Source organism: Benincasa hispida, chromosome 5 (genome assembly GCF_027475165.1).
Source record: "Benincasa hispida cultivar pf3 chromosome 5, pf3_genome.v1.1, whole genome shotgun sequence".
Lineage (NCBI taxonomy): Eukaryota > Viridiplantae > Streptophyta > Magnoliopsida > Cucurbitales > Cucurbitaceae > Benincasa > Benincasa hispida.
In genome coordinates, this window is record NC_143482.1 from 24491270 (window position 1) to 24507265 (window position 15996).

Below are 15996 nucleotides of genomic sequence, written 5' to 3' on the forward strand. Positions count from 1 at the left end.
GAAGATCAATCTATGGTCCAGGTGCCAATAAGGTTAAAAAATGAAGATATTGAGAAAACAACATTTTTGACACGAGGGACCTTAAGAATTCCTGGGCATGCCGTTTGACCTCACGAATGCACCGACAACATTTCAGGCCCTCATGAACGAAGTTTTTCGACCTTATTTACGTTGCTTCATTTTCGTCTTTTTTGATGAGAAGTTTTGATGAATTTAATTCCAAGCTTGGGCATTCTGTATACAACCCCACTTGAGAAGTGTAGATTTGTGCATAGTCATTTATATCTTTTGATGATAGTCTGATATATAGCCCCGACATGGATTCGCATATCCTACACTTGTACTTATGTTAAGTTTGTTAAGAGAGCATTGCTTGTGTGCCAATAAGAAAAAGTGCCAGTTTGTCAAGAATTGTACAGAGTATCTAGGTCATTGGGTTTCAAGTCAGGGTGTGGAGGTGGATGGTGAGAACATCCCAGCCATGATCCAATGACTGCGACCCAAGAACGTGAAAGAGTTGCATGGGTTTCTGGGTTTGATAGCTGGTTAAAAGATATAAATGAATATGCAGAACACAGTTTACACAAGTTTATCATGGCAAGGACTCTGTATATTAGTTGAAATTGCAATATTTGGTTTCAAACCGCTAACATTCTTTCTATTACTATGTGCAGATTGTTTTTTCTCTTTTTATTTTTTGCGATCCAATGAAAAGATGGACCCTTACTTTGAAAAGTACTCTTTATTTAGAGTGCTGATAAAATCACTTGGAAATAATTCATTTTAAGAAAATTAGACTAAAACTTCCTTTGACTGCAACCAAACTAAGCCTTAACATTTGAGGCAATAGCCTAACCAAGCTTTTGAAAAGTGAATGAAATCATCTCCTCATGTGGGCTGTGTAAAATGATGATTCAGGTTGAAGAAGCAGAAACAATCGTTAAACTGACTGAAGAGATGGACTCTGTAGATGCTGGGCTTCTTGAAGAGGCTACTAGTATCATTAAAGACCTAAACAAGGCATTGGATCAATTTGAATTATCTCAACTTCTTTCTGGTCCGTATGACAAAGAAGGTGCTGTCATCTCTATCTCGGCTGGAGCTGGGGGTACTGATGCGCAGGTAAATAGTTGAGGGCTTATCTTGGAAACTGTTTTCAAAGTATTTTTTTGGTTTTGTTTTCTAAACTGCTTGTAGGAATTATGGTCAACTGTGGAATTTTGAGCTCCAACTTCACGAAATTTATTGCTTCTCCCATATTAAATTTTTACAATATCCAGTGCAGGATTGGGCTGACATGCTCCTGAGGATGTATGTGAGATGGGGAGAGAAACAAAGATATAAAACAAGAGTAGTTGAAAAATCTGCTGGAGAGGAAGCTGGAATAAAATCAGCTACAATTGAAATTGAAGGCTGTTACGCTTATGGATATATATCTGGGGAGAAAGGAACGCACAGGATAGTACGTCAGTCTCCTTTTAACTCTAAAGGACTTCGACAGGTAATTTTAACCCTAACCGACATTGCCAGTGCTTGGAGATTAAAGAAAAGGTAGACAAGTAAAGTTACGTAATGACAAAGTTTTAAAATTTTCTTGAACTGAAAATTACAATCCAGAATGATTTATTGACTTGTAATGAATGATGTGAAACTAAGTCCACTTGCTCATGTTTCCTCAAGATAGATTGTTTGAAGATTGAGCCTACATGTTTTAATATAAGCTCTATGCAGACAAGCTTTTCTGGTGTAGAAGTCATGCCTCTCCTCCCCGATGAGTCCATGGATGTTGAACTGCCAGAAGAGGACCTGGAAATAAGCTTTTCAAGGGCCGGGGGAAAAGGAGGTCAAAATGTTAACAAGGTCGAAACGGCTGTACGCATCACTCATATCCCTACAGGCGTCACAGTTCGCTGCACAGGTTTCATATTCTAATTTAGAAGTACTTGTAACCACCATAAGCTTGATGTCTGTTCTGTCAGTAAGAGTTAATAATAGAACAGCGTCCCTAACTTTTATCTAAATTGTTCAAAGTGATCCTCACTTAAAGCAGAATCATTTCACTTTTATGATCAAATCAATTGATTGACATGTAATGTTATCATATTAAGGATGTGTTTGGAATACATTTTCAAGTGTTTAATTTAAAAAGTAAATCATTTTGGAAGAAATTGGAATGTTTGACAATCATTCAAAATAGTTTTTCAAGTGTATTTTAATCCATTTTTATCAAAAGTGTTTAAATAAAAATGAATTTTTTGAAAAACACTTTTCTCACAAGTCAATCCAAACATCGCTTTTCTTCGAGAAAAAATTTAAGCCAAATAGTTTCTGGAAATGTTTGGCATAGTGTTGTCCTTTAAACCTCCATGTTTGAAGTCTTCTGCTTAGGATTGATGTAGTCAACCTGAAACCATTCATACCAAGTGAACCAAATATGTTTTCATTTGACAGCAAACCTTTCAGACTTTCCATGTTCCATGATTTTAGTAATTCAACCTGGCTTGGTGACAAGTTTTGATAGAATCGAATAATATTTCTTTACAGCAAGTTATGAATAATCTCTGAATTAATGTCATTTCTTCTTCTTCTCAACTATAATGCAGAGGAGAGATCACAGCTGGCGAACAAGATCAAGGCATTAAGCCGGTTGAAAGCCAAGCTGTTAGTCATAGCCGAGGAGCAACGTGCATCCGAAATCAAGCAAATACGAGGAGATGCCGTAAAGGCCGAGTGGGGGCAGCAAATAAGGAACTATGTGTTTCATCCATACAAGCTAGTGAAAGATGTTAGGACAGGATATGAGACATCAGACATTGTCTCTGTAATGGATGGCGAACTGGAGCACTTCATCAAAGCTTACCTCAAATACAAGTACAGTATGGCATTATCTACTGGTGAGGCTGACTAAAAATTGGCATAAACCAATAGTCAGCCTTGATTGTTGATGTATTACGTATTGTTCTTACTTAATATTCAAAGGAGCAAAGGGCACGAGGCAAAGTTCTTGTGCATTGCAAGCTCTGTGAATTTTGACTCTATCGAATATAAATCTTTTCCATTGTTAGAGGCCCGTTTGGTCATTTCGTTTCTTAGTTTTGTATATTTGTTTTTTAAATCCGTTTTAAAAAAAACAAAAACCATACACATTTGTAATTTTTGTTTTCTGTTTTCTAAAATCTAAAAACCATGTTTGGTAATTGTTTGTTTCTAATTTTTTATTATATCTTTGTTTTTAGTTTTATTTTATTTAAATCATAATGATAAAAAATGTCATTAATATTTTATAGGTATGGAATAATCATAAATCAAAAAAAGAAAAATATCAAAAATAAACATCGCTAAAAATACAAAAAAAAAAAAAAATAGTTTATTTTGAAATTTCGTTGTTTTGTTAAAACAATTTTGTTCCCTATATGATACTCAATGACTCATGAACAATTGTCTAAGATAGGATAAATTACTAATATGTGAATGCAACACGGCAATCACATGACTCGACAAACTCTAGTAATGATAGTAATTGTATATAAGAGAGATAAGTGGGTAGTAATATTTATGTTTTTGTGTTTTAGAACTGATAAGAAAATCACATATTTAAAAAACTATTATAAGCAGCTTAAACAATCATTTTTTTTTAAGAAAATATACATTCTTTCCTTAAGATTAAGTCTCAGAAAAATATCATCACTCAAAGAAGGCAAAACTCGTAAATCTATTCTATGGAGACTCTTAATTATTCATTACTAATTATTTCTTAATTGAGTTTGTAGAAATTCAAAAAAATCTTTGTATATATTATATAGAAAATGTCTATATAGAAGAATAAATATTGCACTCATACAAAATAGTTGTGTTTTTCTAAATTTTAAAATAATAATAATAGTTTTATACATATTTTTCAACCCTTTCAACTTTGAATTTTGAAATAGTTTTCTAAAAGCTTCTAAAATATTATTATTCAAATAAAAAAATTTGAGTTGATGTGGAAATGGTGTATAACAAAAAAAAAGTTTGAACATTATTTTTCATTCAATTTCATATAAAAAAGGGTGAAAAAAATGTATAAACCCAAGTATGAGAGGTGGGAGATAAATGAAGGGATCGAGTCTTGTAGTAGAAGCAAGTGATCATTTTTTCTTTAATTCGTAAAATAATACATTCAGAATGTAATCTACACAGGTTAAACATGAAGAATTTACAGGGAAAAGAGATATTACCTTTGAAGAATGCAACTTTTTTCAAATATATCTTTTTACAAACTGATCTTCTCTTCCAACAACTTCTCCTCACGTATAGAGATGCTTCTAATTGAACTTCCTCGACTATTCTTTTGGTAAGGACCGATTTGTGGTAACCTCCTTTTGAAAGAGAAAGAAAATTTTTTTTGTAGAAAGAGATCGAACTGAATAAAACGAATCGAAGTAACATTGTTTGAGTTGCCCACCGACTGTAGGGCAACTTTCATCTTAACCTTGAAATCAACCGCCGTCGTCTCCGCCTTCCCTGCACTCCAGATTACCTCATTAACAACATCGCCACCAGCACGATCCAAATGGTCAGTTGTAATAGAGACCTCCAGATAACCCCTAAAGACAGAATCAATCCCAGCAGATGCAACAAGATCGGTCGAGTTCGAATCCGTAGCTGCAGGTTTCAAGACTTGATATGGCTATCACAGAGAGGGACGAGACCCAACCTTATCCTTGAAGCGAAGTGGTGAACGTTTGCGAACCATCAAAACATTCCAGATCTAATGCCCCTACGGATTATAAAGCCAACCCACTATAAACAACAAGCACAATCGGGTGCTCGGATGAAAACTCAATCAAATTCAAATAAAAACTCGATATTCGATCCAATATTCGATCAAGCTCGATCCATACTTATCTTCAAAACTCGATCAAATTCAATTAAAATTCAATCCAAATTCTATCAAACTCGATTCAAAACACGATTAAACTCGAGCAAAACTCGATGAAACACAGTCAAGACTCAATCAAACTCGATCAAAACTCAAACAGAAACACAATAAACTCAATCAAAACCTCGATCAAGACTTGTTTAGAAACTCTATCAAACTCGATCATAACTTGATCAGAAAACTCAAGCAAATCCACCTGAAGAAAGCACAATCACCAGATCGCAACCTTTATCGCCTGCAAGAATCTCCTGTGAGAAAAGAGAGAACAGAGACGCAAGTGAAGTGCATGCGTGTGGCTAACCCTAATTATCCAAAGTTCCAATTGTTGGATTTTTCCACTAACTAAGTGGACTTTGAAGCGGCACTTCCAAAGCTTGATACCTAAAGATTACATGCTAGTGCAGTTTGAGGTGGAAGACATGCAAGACATGATTTTGCATGTAATTAGTCTATAAATAGTTTGGTTTTTTAATTTTGTAAGAACTAATGCTTTTTCTACTTTGACTTTACTGATAAGCAAATAATTGGTTAGATTAGGAGCTGGAGCATTAAAAGACTTACTTCCAAATTAAGCTTCCAAGTAAGAGTTGCAACTCTTCAAGAATCAAAGCCACCAAAAATCATAATGAATCTAGAAATTCAGATTCATTCACATATTTAATATTAGATTTATCAATTTATGACAGTGTATTTACATTTATGAAAGTTTATGTATGTAGTTGAAGAGTTTTTGTTGAACCTAGTCAATTAGGTGAAAAGTTGTGTCCTTTCTCAAACGTACTTCGTTAACTTCAACATCATCTTAATTGGCCATAGAGCAAAAGGAAAAGAAAAGTGATTTATCATCTTCTTGTGACTTTTCATATTCTATGTCACTTGTTTTATGTGTTTAAAAAAAAAAAAAACCTCAAGCAAGTAAAAAGCACTGTGATTATTTGAAAGGAGTATATATATATATATATATATATATATCTACATCCTTTTGTCATTTCTATATTTTCATTCACACCTTTTGTTAATTCTGATATATATATATATATATTATCATTTACCAAATTTCTCTGTCTTCATTTTTCTTTGTCATTTCCAGAATTATTATGACTTTTGGCGGCTTTGATTTTTGAAGGATTGCAACTCTTCATACTTGGAAGCTTAATTTGGAAGTAAGTCTTTTAATGTTCCAACTTCTAATCATTGTCAATTATTTGCTTATCTGTACTCTTGCACCAAAATCTCTTTACTCTCCATTTTACTAGAGTAAAAGTCCCTTTAGTTCACTAACAAAACGATCCCACAACCATGTTCTTCATCTAGAGAATAGTGAGGATTTACTGTTGGTGGTTTCGATCGAGCTCGAGAGAGGAAGAATGTGGTGGATTCTACAAAGGTTGTAATTTCTAACCCTTTATGCATGCTTATTCTTGTTTATGTAAATAAAACATTATAGATCTTCGCTTCCACTATTGCACGTCTTGTTTATATTCCAACAAGTTTGACACCTAGAGATTTTATGCTAGTGGAGTTTGAGGGAGAGGATATGCAAGATGAGATTTTGCATGTTTGTCTTTAAATAGGTTTTGATTTTCAAAAATTAAAACTTAATGCTTCCTTGAATATCGAAAATTTATTTCTTTCACAAAACTCTCTTTGACTCTCCAATTTAATTGGTGAAATTCCCTAACTTTCACTAATATTCAGTCCCACAACCGTGTTCTTCAACCGGAGAATAGCGAGGATTTTCTATTGGTGGTATTGATCGAGCACAGAGGGGAAGATTACAGTGGATTCTACAAATGTTACATGCTTATAAAGTTTTAATGTAATTAGTGTTGGAAAACAGAAACAGACAGCGGAAGAAAACAAGATCATTAAGCATTTTAATTCCTTAATTTTGACATCAAAATAAGCATATTCATAGGGTATTAAGATGGTTTCAAGAAACACATACCTTTGAAGAATTCTTCCAATCCAAGCTGCTCATCACGAATTCTCAGCTTCAAATCTTCAGTAAACCACCAACATCTTCTCTACTATTCTCAGCCTTGAACTTAAGTGGTGAAACTAAAAAATGGAGTGAATTTGTGAAGGGAATATAGAATGGGTTTTAGGTGAAGCAGAAGAACTCAACAGAAAACTTTTTCCAGTTCTGTCTCTTTTCATCAGCAAATTTTAAGAGTTTTATGTATCATCTTCATGCAAGCACTTGCAATGCCACTTAAATTGGACACCATGAAGTGGGATAGGTGGTTTAAAAGTGAAGAAACTGAAGGAACTCTTATACAAGAGTACCTCTAAGTGGAAGCGGATCGTTCTAAATATATTGTGACAGAATTTCCACATTTACATTCAAACAGAATAGATATACAATATACTAAAAATTATCGGCATGCTTTCAAACATAAATAACAAGAGAACAAGAAAACATAGCAGTTGAAGAACACTTCTTCACCAAAGACTCGCTCTCTCCAAACGAACTGCTACTCTCACTCTCGCTGGAACGTCCAAGCAATCGTTCACCAAAACTCTGATCGTCTACTCACGAACGGCCTCCACACGAATACCGCAACAATGGGGATGACACCACCACTTGGAACCCTCAGTATTCTCAGTGTGAGAATCTAAAGAGTGAGCTCTATTGGAATTTGGTAGAGCGGAGGAGGATATGAAGATTGTATACAATGATCAAGCAAATGGGAGAAGGGTAGGGATTGTATAGATAACGCTTGATCATTTAGAAGAATGTACACGATCGTGTAGTAAATAGGCAGCGATATATAGACAATCGTTTAGTAAACGCTCGATGTTAGACGATTGTTTTGTAAAACTTAGGCGATCGTTTAGAAAGAGGCATGTGTGTATATAATCATGTAGTAACTTTGAGCTATCGTATAGTCTCTCGGTTTGCTATGCAATCGGCTGTATACACAATGCATGAGTGAATTACGTGATCCCTTGCAAAATGAAAACGATTTTCATTTTATTCTTCAGTTACAAAACTGAATGAAACTTTCCACTATCACACGGTTACGAAGAAAATGTCGGACACAATTATCCTATAATTGTCCAATTAAAAGTAATAAATATAATCATATTATATTCATTAACCTATAGTTTAATACCACATATAAACCATAATGTTTTCTCCTCCACTAGATATAAATCATATTTATATCCATTTTCCTCCAATTAATACATCTCATACATAAAGTCAATCATATCATATATAATTAACCAGTTCAATCATATCATATATAATCGAACTCCCTCTTGTCAATTTAAACATTTCAAACTGACCCAAAAATAGATTCTCAACTTGAATTCATTGAGCTATCAAGGGGACCTTATGAACCTATGGCTCGAAGCTCCAATGGTACGTGAATAGCTGAATAAACTCTTTAGCCACGAGATCCATGGATGTTAACTGCTAGGCATTCCACTAAAGACCAACAGTTGTGTTCGGTTTTATGTCCTAAAACATTTTCTATAATCAATATACTTATTATTGATTTCATAAATTGTATGAAAGTCCAAATCCAATAAAATAAGACCCATGACTATTGTATGAGTACTTGAACTTTATGTGGAGACATAAGAGTGAATCAAGTTCGAGTAAATAGTCAAAATGATCTATGGTACATGAATAAGATTGGGTACCTTAATCTAGTAACACCATTGGATGCAGCCTACTCTGTAGTTGTTACAAAGAGTTGTAAAGTGCTACATAAGATGTGATCCTAATTCGTATATGTTATGACATGAGGAGTGGAGGCATCCTATGCAATGAGTTTATATAAGATCAAGACCAAGAAATAAGTCACTCTTACTTTATAACGTTGGTTACTATATAAAATTGACTATTTCACCTAGATGGCCTAGGTAATGCGATCTTAATTATGAGCTAACTATGAACTCCTGTTTATTCGGGATTGCTTTTAGATTTTCATAGGTGAGGGTTGGCTCAACAGCGCCGGCTCAATAAGACTCCCATTTCAGGGGTAAGACTAGATAGATAGCTGGGGACATAGGGTGTGAGCCTACCTGATAAGGATAGGAGAAAGGCTATTCTCTCAAGTACTGAATCCAGGTCTTGAACAAGGGGCCCCACCCTCTCACTGGGCTGCGAGATTTGGTTTAATGATTGGATCAAAAACTAGTTGTTCATTAGAGGATCAATAGAGACTTGAGGAATAAGACGTAAGCTCGAGGGTAAAATAGACATTTGACCCAGCCGTTAATATGAACAACCTGTGAAGGGTCGACTTGTTGATTATGGTTAAATCATGTAGACATAATATATCTACAGTGAGAGGAGTGCAACTATGGACTTTAGTGGAGTGACCCATTAGTTAACGAATGGGGATTAATCTGGTCTAATGAGTTTAGTCAATTAATCTCGGATCGTTGGAGTTCATGATCTGTAGGTCCACGAGGTCCCCCTACTAGCTCGTAACGAACTAGTTCTAGAATTGATAAGTTAATTTGAAATGTTCAAATTATTAAGGGAATTAGTAATTATATAAGATATAGTTACATGTTTAATTTGAGAATTAAACAGAATAGGAGAATTTATATTTTAATATGATTTAAATATATAAAGATGGATTTGTGTTAAAATTAATTTAATATTTGATATTAAATTAATTAAGGTTTATTTAAAATTAATTTATGAAATTAAATTTATTTTTCAGTTTTAAAATCAAAATGAATTTTAAAAATCAAGTTTTGATTTTTGAGATAAAATTGAAAAAGAGAAAACAAAATAAAAATGGAAAAGCTTGATTTTCCATTATCCATCTCTTTACTTGCTCACACAAAAAAACATTCAACTTTTCCTTGTCTTCTCCAAGCATGAGCTGCAACTCATGCAACTCTCCCCTTTGCATGTTGATCTGCAATATAATGAAGAGATTGGAGTGAAAATCGGGCATGCAATCTATAGAGAATTTTAGAGAAAATTCGAGTTAAAGAAAGGGTTCTTCACTAAGATTGCTACTGTGAGCTTTTCTTCTTCATACCTTGATTCAAGCTTGTTTTGAGTCCCACAAATCAATCTAGAGCACCAAGAGAATAGTTGAGAAGATCTTAAGGTGGTCTGCAACAAGATTCAAAGAATATAGCAGCTGGAGAAGGAGCTTTGAAGAAGTTTTACAAGAGGTATGTCTTGAAACTCTCTTGTTTTCTGCAAGAGCATGCTTTATATTTTGCAAAAATTAGTGATTGCTTTCGCTGTTGCTGATACAATCCTACAATTGGTATCAGAGCATCATATAAACATTCAATTCGATTTAATTTTGATTTGGTGGGTATTTTATATGAGAAATATGAAGCTCATGCACTGATATGGTTTTCTAAGTTTTGGATTTTAATTCTCTTTAATTTCTCATTTAAATTTAATTGGCTCTTGTTTGATGAGCTTTTATGTGTTAGCAAGAGTCTGTAATTTATTTGGAATGATTAGAGTTGAATTTAAGATGTAATTGAAGAAACAAGTGAAGGAGACCGAGTTGCTATTCCGGTTTTTTCAGGTTCTGCTCAAAATCGTTGTTGAGGTTCAGTTGCTAAGCGATCGTCTAGCTCCAGAGGCTACACGAAGTGAAGAAAAGCTAGACGATCGTATAGTAATGGACATTGGTTGTTGTGATATTGAAGGCTAGACGATCGTGTACCTGCGGGAGATAAACGATGCGTTCAAATTGCTATACGATAGCACTAAGCGATCCTTTAGCTTTGGCGTGGGAACTAAACGATACATTGAATTTACTATATGATGGTACTACACGATCGTTTAGCTACGATGCGCGCTAAGCGATGCGATGAAGTGCTATGCGATAGCGCTGAGCGGTCGTTTAGATGCAGAGCTAAGTGATCGTGTAGATGAAATGCTAAGCGACGCGATGATGTTTTATACGATGGAGCTAAGTGATCGTTTAGCTACGACGGATACTAAACAATGACATGAAGCGCTAGGCGATGGTGTTAATCGATCGTTTAGTTTTATACAATAGAGCTAAGCGATGGAGATAAGTGATCTTGTAGTTCTATACGATAGAGCTAAGCGATCGTTTAGTTAAGGCAAACACTAAGCGATCGTGTACCCCTTCAGAACACAAGACAATAGAGCTAGACGATTGCCTTCAGCACTACACAATTGACCTTAACATGACTTTGAGGTTGGATCAAGAGCAGCCGATTCGACCAGTTTTTCTTAAGGTCCAATCCGGTTCAACCTCCAAGTGTTTTTTGCTGGTCCGATTTAGACTTTGATGGTCCTGTTCAGACTCATCCAGTCCAGTTCAAGATGCTTCGGTTTGGAGTGGTTCGAGCGGTTCAAAGACGGTTTTGAAATTGATTGTAATAGTTAGGCTTCTGTTTGCTTATTTTTGTCAAAACTAAAATCATATCAGTCTGTGTTTAATTATTTATGCATTTGATGTATGCTATAATTAAATAAATCTTGTATATGCATATAGTATGCCATTTAGATTTAAAATCCCAGGAAGCATGTTACATGCATTGAAAGTATGTTATAATTGTTATAATATATAGTATGCATATTAAGGTTTCTTATATTTAATATAAGTGTTATGTTGATTGAATGTCTTATGTATGTTATGGATGTTTAGCATGTCTAAAGTTTTATAAGTTGTTATAAAATTGGGTTAGACATTTAAAATCCATAAACAACAGTTGTATGCTCAAGTAGGTTGACCACCTGTTTTAATTGTTAAAACTTATAAAACCTAGATTACAAACTCAACCGGTATATAATCCTGTCTAAGGCTAGGGGTACTTAAGTTGATGGTTTATGGAACATCTTCTACCTGGGGATTATGGCCGAATTATTGAGTGTTGGTAACCAGTTTTATGAGCATACGTGAGTGGTGTGGGGTAATAAAATGGTTTATCACCTCTATCGTAGGTTAAAATCCAATTATAAGAGTTATACTTGGATAAACCACATAGACTTAAGGTTGTTTTATTAGCTGAAAAGAACCTAAGTATAAATCTACCTAATAGAACACTTCAGTGGCAGTTTAATAACATCTATATGATAGAGTTATTAGAAAACTTCAGTGGGAGATTAATAACATATACTATACATTATTTTTAGCTCTCACGTCTTTAAGAGTTCACAATCCAGATTTAAGCGGTACTTTGTGTCACCCTGGGAGTGATCTCCATTCGAAAAGTATTTTTTAGCTTAAATCTAGATTTCGGTGAATAAGAGGAAGTTTTTCAAACATAAGTCTTTTATACGATATATAGACTTTAACTGCCACGTCTTCACATAGTTTATACCGTGAGATTCATATGATATTTCATGTCTCCCTGGGAGTGACCTCCATTCGGAAAGTATTTTGTATGAGTCATATCAAGGTAAACGAAGGTAGTTTATAGTAAGTGGGTGAAGGATATGTGTCAATATATCCTACAGTCTCTTCCATTAGCTTGAACCGTGAGATTCCTATGTTGCGCCTGCTAGTTTGCTTTAGGCGGCCCTTTGCTAGTCGTTTAGTGACGGCTATCCCCTCGGAGGGTTGTAACATAGGATTCGGAACAACCCAGGCTTCAGTAAAAGGAATAGGGTCTTATAGTTTCATCTTGGATGTTGTCTTCTATTTTGGAGACAAATTCATACTGTTCTATAGGATCTGAAAATGGTGGGTCACACTTACAAGAATTACTAAGTTGTTAGTAAAGATCTTGACCAAAAACGATAACTAAACGACTATAGGAATAAGAGTTATTCCAAAGATAATGTTAGGTCAAAATTGTTTGTTTTAGTGAAGGAGTACATGACTGCCCCTCGGTAGCACATATTCTGACTCACTAAAGTATCGTTGCAAATAAATAATAGTTATGGGTACATTATTACTTTTTGCTCAAACTTGATCTTGGATTTAGTTACAATTTGCTAATTAGAATTTGTTTGACTTTTATCATGTCGAATCTTCTAGAAAACTCGCTTCCGATTTGAATAACAGTAAAATCAAATCAATAAACAAATTACTAGCGGTCGATTACACCAACAGAGTTTTAACAGAGGATTGTCCTCTATCTCCCAACTCATATGAATTATGAATTATGTAGATGAGAGTGCACAATTCGAACAACAAGATAAATATGATTTACTTGTTATCAAAGCATGTTTAGTGAAAAATGATAAAAATCCGGATAATTGATTCAGGTGCCGATAATCACAACGTACTATCTCACAGAAAACAAATTCCTAGAGACAGTTGACAGAAGGTGAAACAATCTTTAAGGTAGGGATTGAAAAGATTGTTTCAGCCAAAGCAGTGGGAGATATGAAGTTATTTATAGGAGATAAGTACATTTATTTGAAAAATGTATATTATATTCCTTCTATGAAAAGGAATCTAATATCTGTCTCTTGTTTGCTAGAACAAAATCATAAGTATATTTTGAAAATAAACAGATTTACTCTACAAAATTAGAAAATAATTTGTACATGTTAAAACTAACTGAGGTCAAAGCTGTTTTGAACATAGAGATGTTTAAAACAGTTGGGACTCATAAGAAGAGGAAGATTTCTCCAAATGCCTATCTTTAGCACTTGAGACTGGGTCAAATAAATCTCAACGGGATTGAGAGATTGATTAAGAACGATCTTCTAAATAAGTTGGAAGACAGTTCATTACCACCTTGTGAGTCCTGTCTCGAGGGTAAAATGACAAAAAGATCTTTTTCTGGAAAAGGTCTTAGAGCCAAAGAACCTCTAAAGCTGATTCACTCAGACCTTTGTGGGCCTATAAATATTAGAGCAAGAGGAAGGTATGAATATTTTGTCAGTTTTATAGATGATTATTCCAGGTATGTGTTTACCTAATGCATCAAAAATCTGAAACTTTTGAAAAGTTCAAAGAGTATAAGGCTGAGGTTGAGAACCAATTAGGTAAAAAGATTAAAACACTTCGATCGGATCGAGGTGGTGAGTATATGGACATAGAATTCCAGAGTTATTTGATAGAACATGGAATTTAGTCTCAACTCATAGTTCCTAGCATACCTCAGCAAAACAGTGTGACAGAAAGGTGAAACAGAATCTTGTTGGACATTCATTTCATGATGAGTTACGGTTAGTTACCAAATTCTTTTTGAGGACACGCAGTTGGGACTGTGGTATATATTTTGAACATGGTTCCCTCAAAAAGTGTTTCTAAAACACCTTACAAGCTCTGGAGAGGACATAAAGGAAATCTATATCACTTCAAGGTTTGAAGTTGTCTAGCACATGTGTTGGTGCAAAATCCTAAAAAGTTAGAACACCGTTCAAAAGTATGCCTATTTGTAGGCTACCCAAACGAAACAAAAGATGGTCTTATTTATGATCCTTAAGAAGATAAAATATTTGTATCGACAAATGCAACCTTCCTAGAGGAAGATTATATAAAGAACCATCAACCTCACAGTAAGCTAGTAATAGAAAAAATGTCCAGAGAAACGACAAATGCATCAACAAGAGTTGTTGATCGAGCAGGTCCTTCATCAAGAGTTGTTGATAGAGTAGGTCTATTAACAAGAGTTGTTGATGAAACTGATACTTCACATCCTTCTCAAGAGTTGAGAATGCCTCGTAGTAGTGGGAGGGTTGTGCAACAGCCTGACCGGTACATGGGTTTACTGAAACTAAAGTCATCATACCAGATGATGGCTTAGAGGATCCATTGTCTTTTAATCAAGCAATGAATGATGTGGACAAAAACCAATGGATTAAAGCCATGAACCTTGAAATGGAATCTATGTATTTTATTTATGTCTGGGATCTTGTAGATCAACCTGAAGTGGTAAAACCCATTGATTGCAAATGGATTTACAAGAGAAAACGAGACCAAGCTGGTAAGGTACAGAGCTACAAAGCTAGACTTGTGGCAAAAGGGTAAAGAGAGGGGGTAGATTTTGAAGAAACCTTCTCTCCAATTGCCATGATAAAGTCTATTAGAATACTCTTGTCCACAGCCACATTTTATGATTATGAAATATGACAATGGATATGTCTCAACCAGAAGGGTTTATACAGCAGGGTCAAGAGCAAAAAGTTTGCAAGTTTAATCGATCTATTTATCGATTAAAACAAGCTTCTAGATCTGGAATATGAGATTTGACACTGCGATCAAATCTTATGGCTTTGAACAAAATATTGACGAACCCTGTGTATACAAGAAAATCGTCAACAAAACTATCGCTTTTCTGGTATTGTATGTTGATGATATTTTACTCATTGAGAATGAGGTAAAATATCTAGTTGATGTTAAAAGATGACTAGCTTCACAATTCCAAATGAAAGATTTGGGAGAAGTATATTCTTGGAATCCAAATAGTTGGAAATTGCAAGAACAGAACATTGGCATTATCTCAAGCATCTTATATAGACAAGATATTGTCTAGGTATAAAATTTAAAATTCCAAGAAATGATTTTTACTTTTCAGGCATGAAATTCACCTGTCTAAGGAATAGAGTCCTAAGACACCTCAAGAGGTTGAGGAGATGAATCGAATTCTAGTTGGGAGTTTGATGTATGCAATGTTGTGTACTCATCCCAATATATGTTACGTAGTAGGAATTGTCGGCAGATTTCAGTCCAATCCTAGTCATGACCATTGAACTGCTGTTAAAAACATTCTCAAGTATCTTCGGAGAATAAGAGATTATATGATTCTGACTTTCAGACCGATATTGATTCGAGGAAAGCAACTTCGGGGTTAGTATTCACTCTAAACAGAGGAGCAATCGTGTGGTTAACATCAAGCAGAGTTGTATTGCGGACTCCACAATGGAAGCTGAGTATGTAGCTGCAAGTGAAGCAGGAAAAGAAGTAGTATGGCTCAGAAAGTTCCTGACAGATCTGGAAGTAGTTCCTAATATGCACCTGCCTGTCACTCTCTGTTGTGACAACAGTGGAGCAGTTGCAAATTCAAAGGAACCACGAAGCCATAAAGGGGGAAAGAATATCGAGCGGAAGTACCATCTCATCAGGGAGATTGTACACAGAGGAGACATAATCGTCACCCATATTACTTTGAAAGACAACTTAGTTGATCTATTAACAAAG

The 15996-nt window shown here is 34.8% G+C and overlaps 1 protein-coding gene across 2 annotated transcripts in view; it reads left to right on the top strand.

Moving 5' to 3' along the window:
* The window catches only part of LOC120077504 (peptide chain release factor PrfB1, chloroplastic-like), a 50118-nt gene extending 47054 nt beyond the window's left edge, over positions 1–3064 (top strand). For both annotated transcript variants that reach the window (XM_039031409.2, XM_039031412.2), the window contains exons 3-6: positions 919–1122; positions 1286–1501; positions 1732–1918; positions 2604–3064. In XM_039031409.2, the coding sequence (XP_038887337.2) occupies positions 919–1122; positions 1286–1501; positions 1732–1918; positions 2604–2908 (912 nt within the window). In that variant the 3' untranslated portion in view covers positions 2909–3064. The remainder of the gene's footprint in view (positions 1–918; positions 1123–1285; positions 1502–1731; positions 1919–2603) is intronic.
* The last annotated feature ends 12932 nt before the right edge of the window (positions 3065–15996 follow it).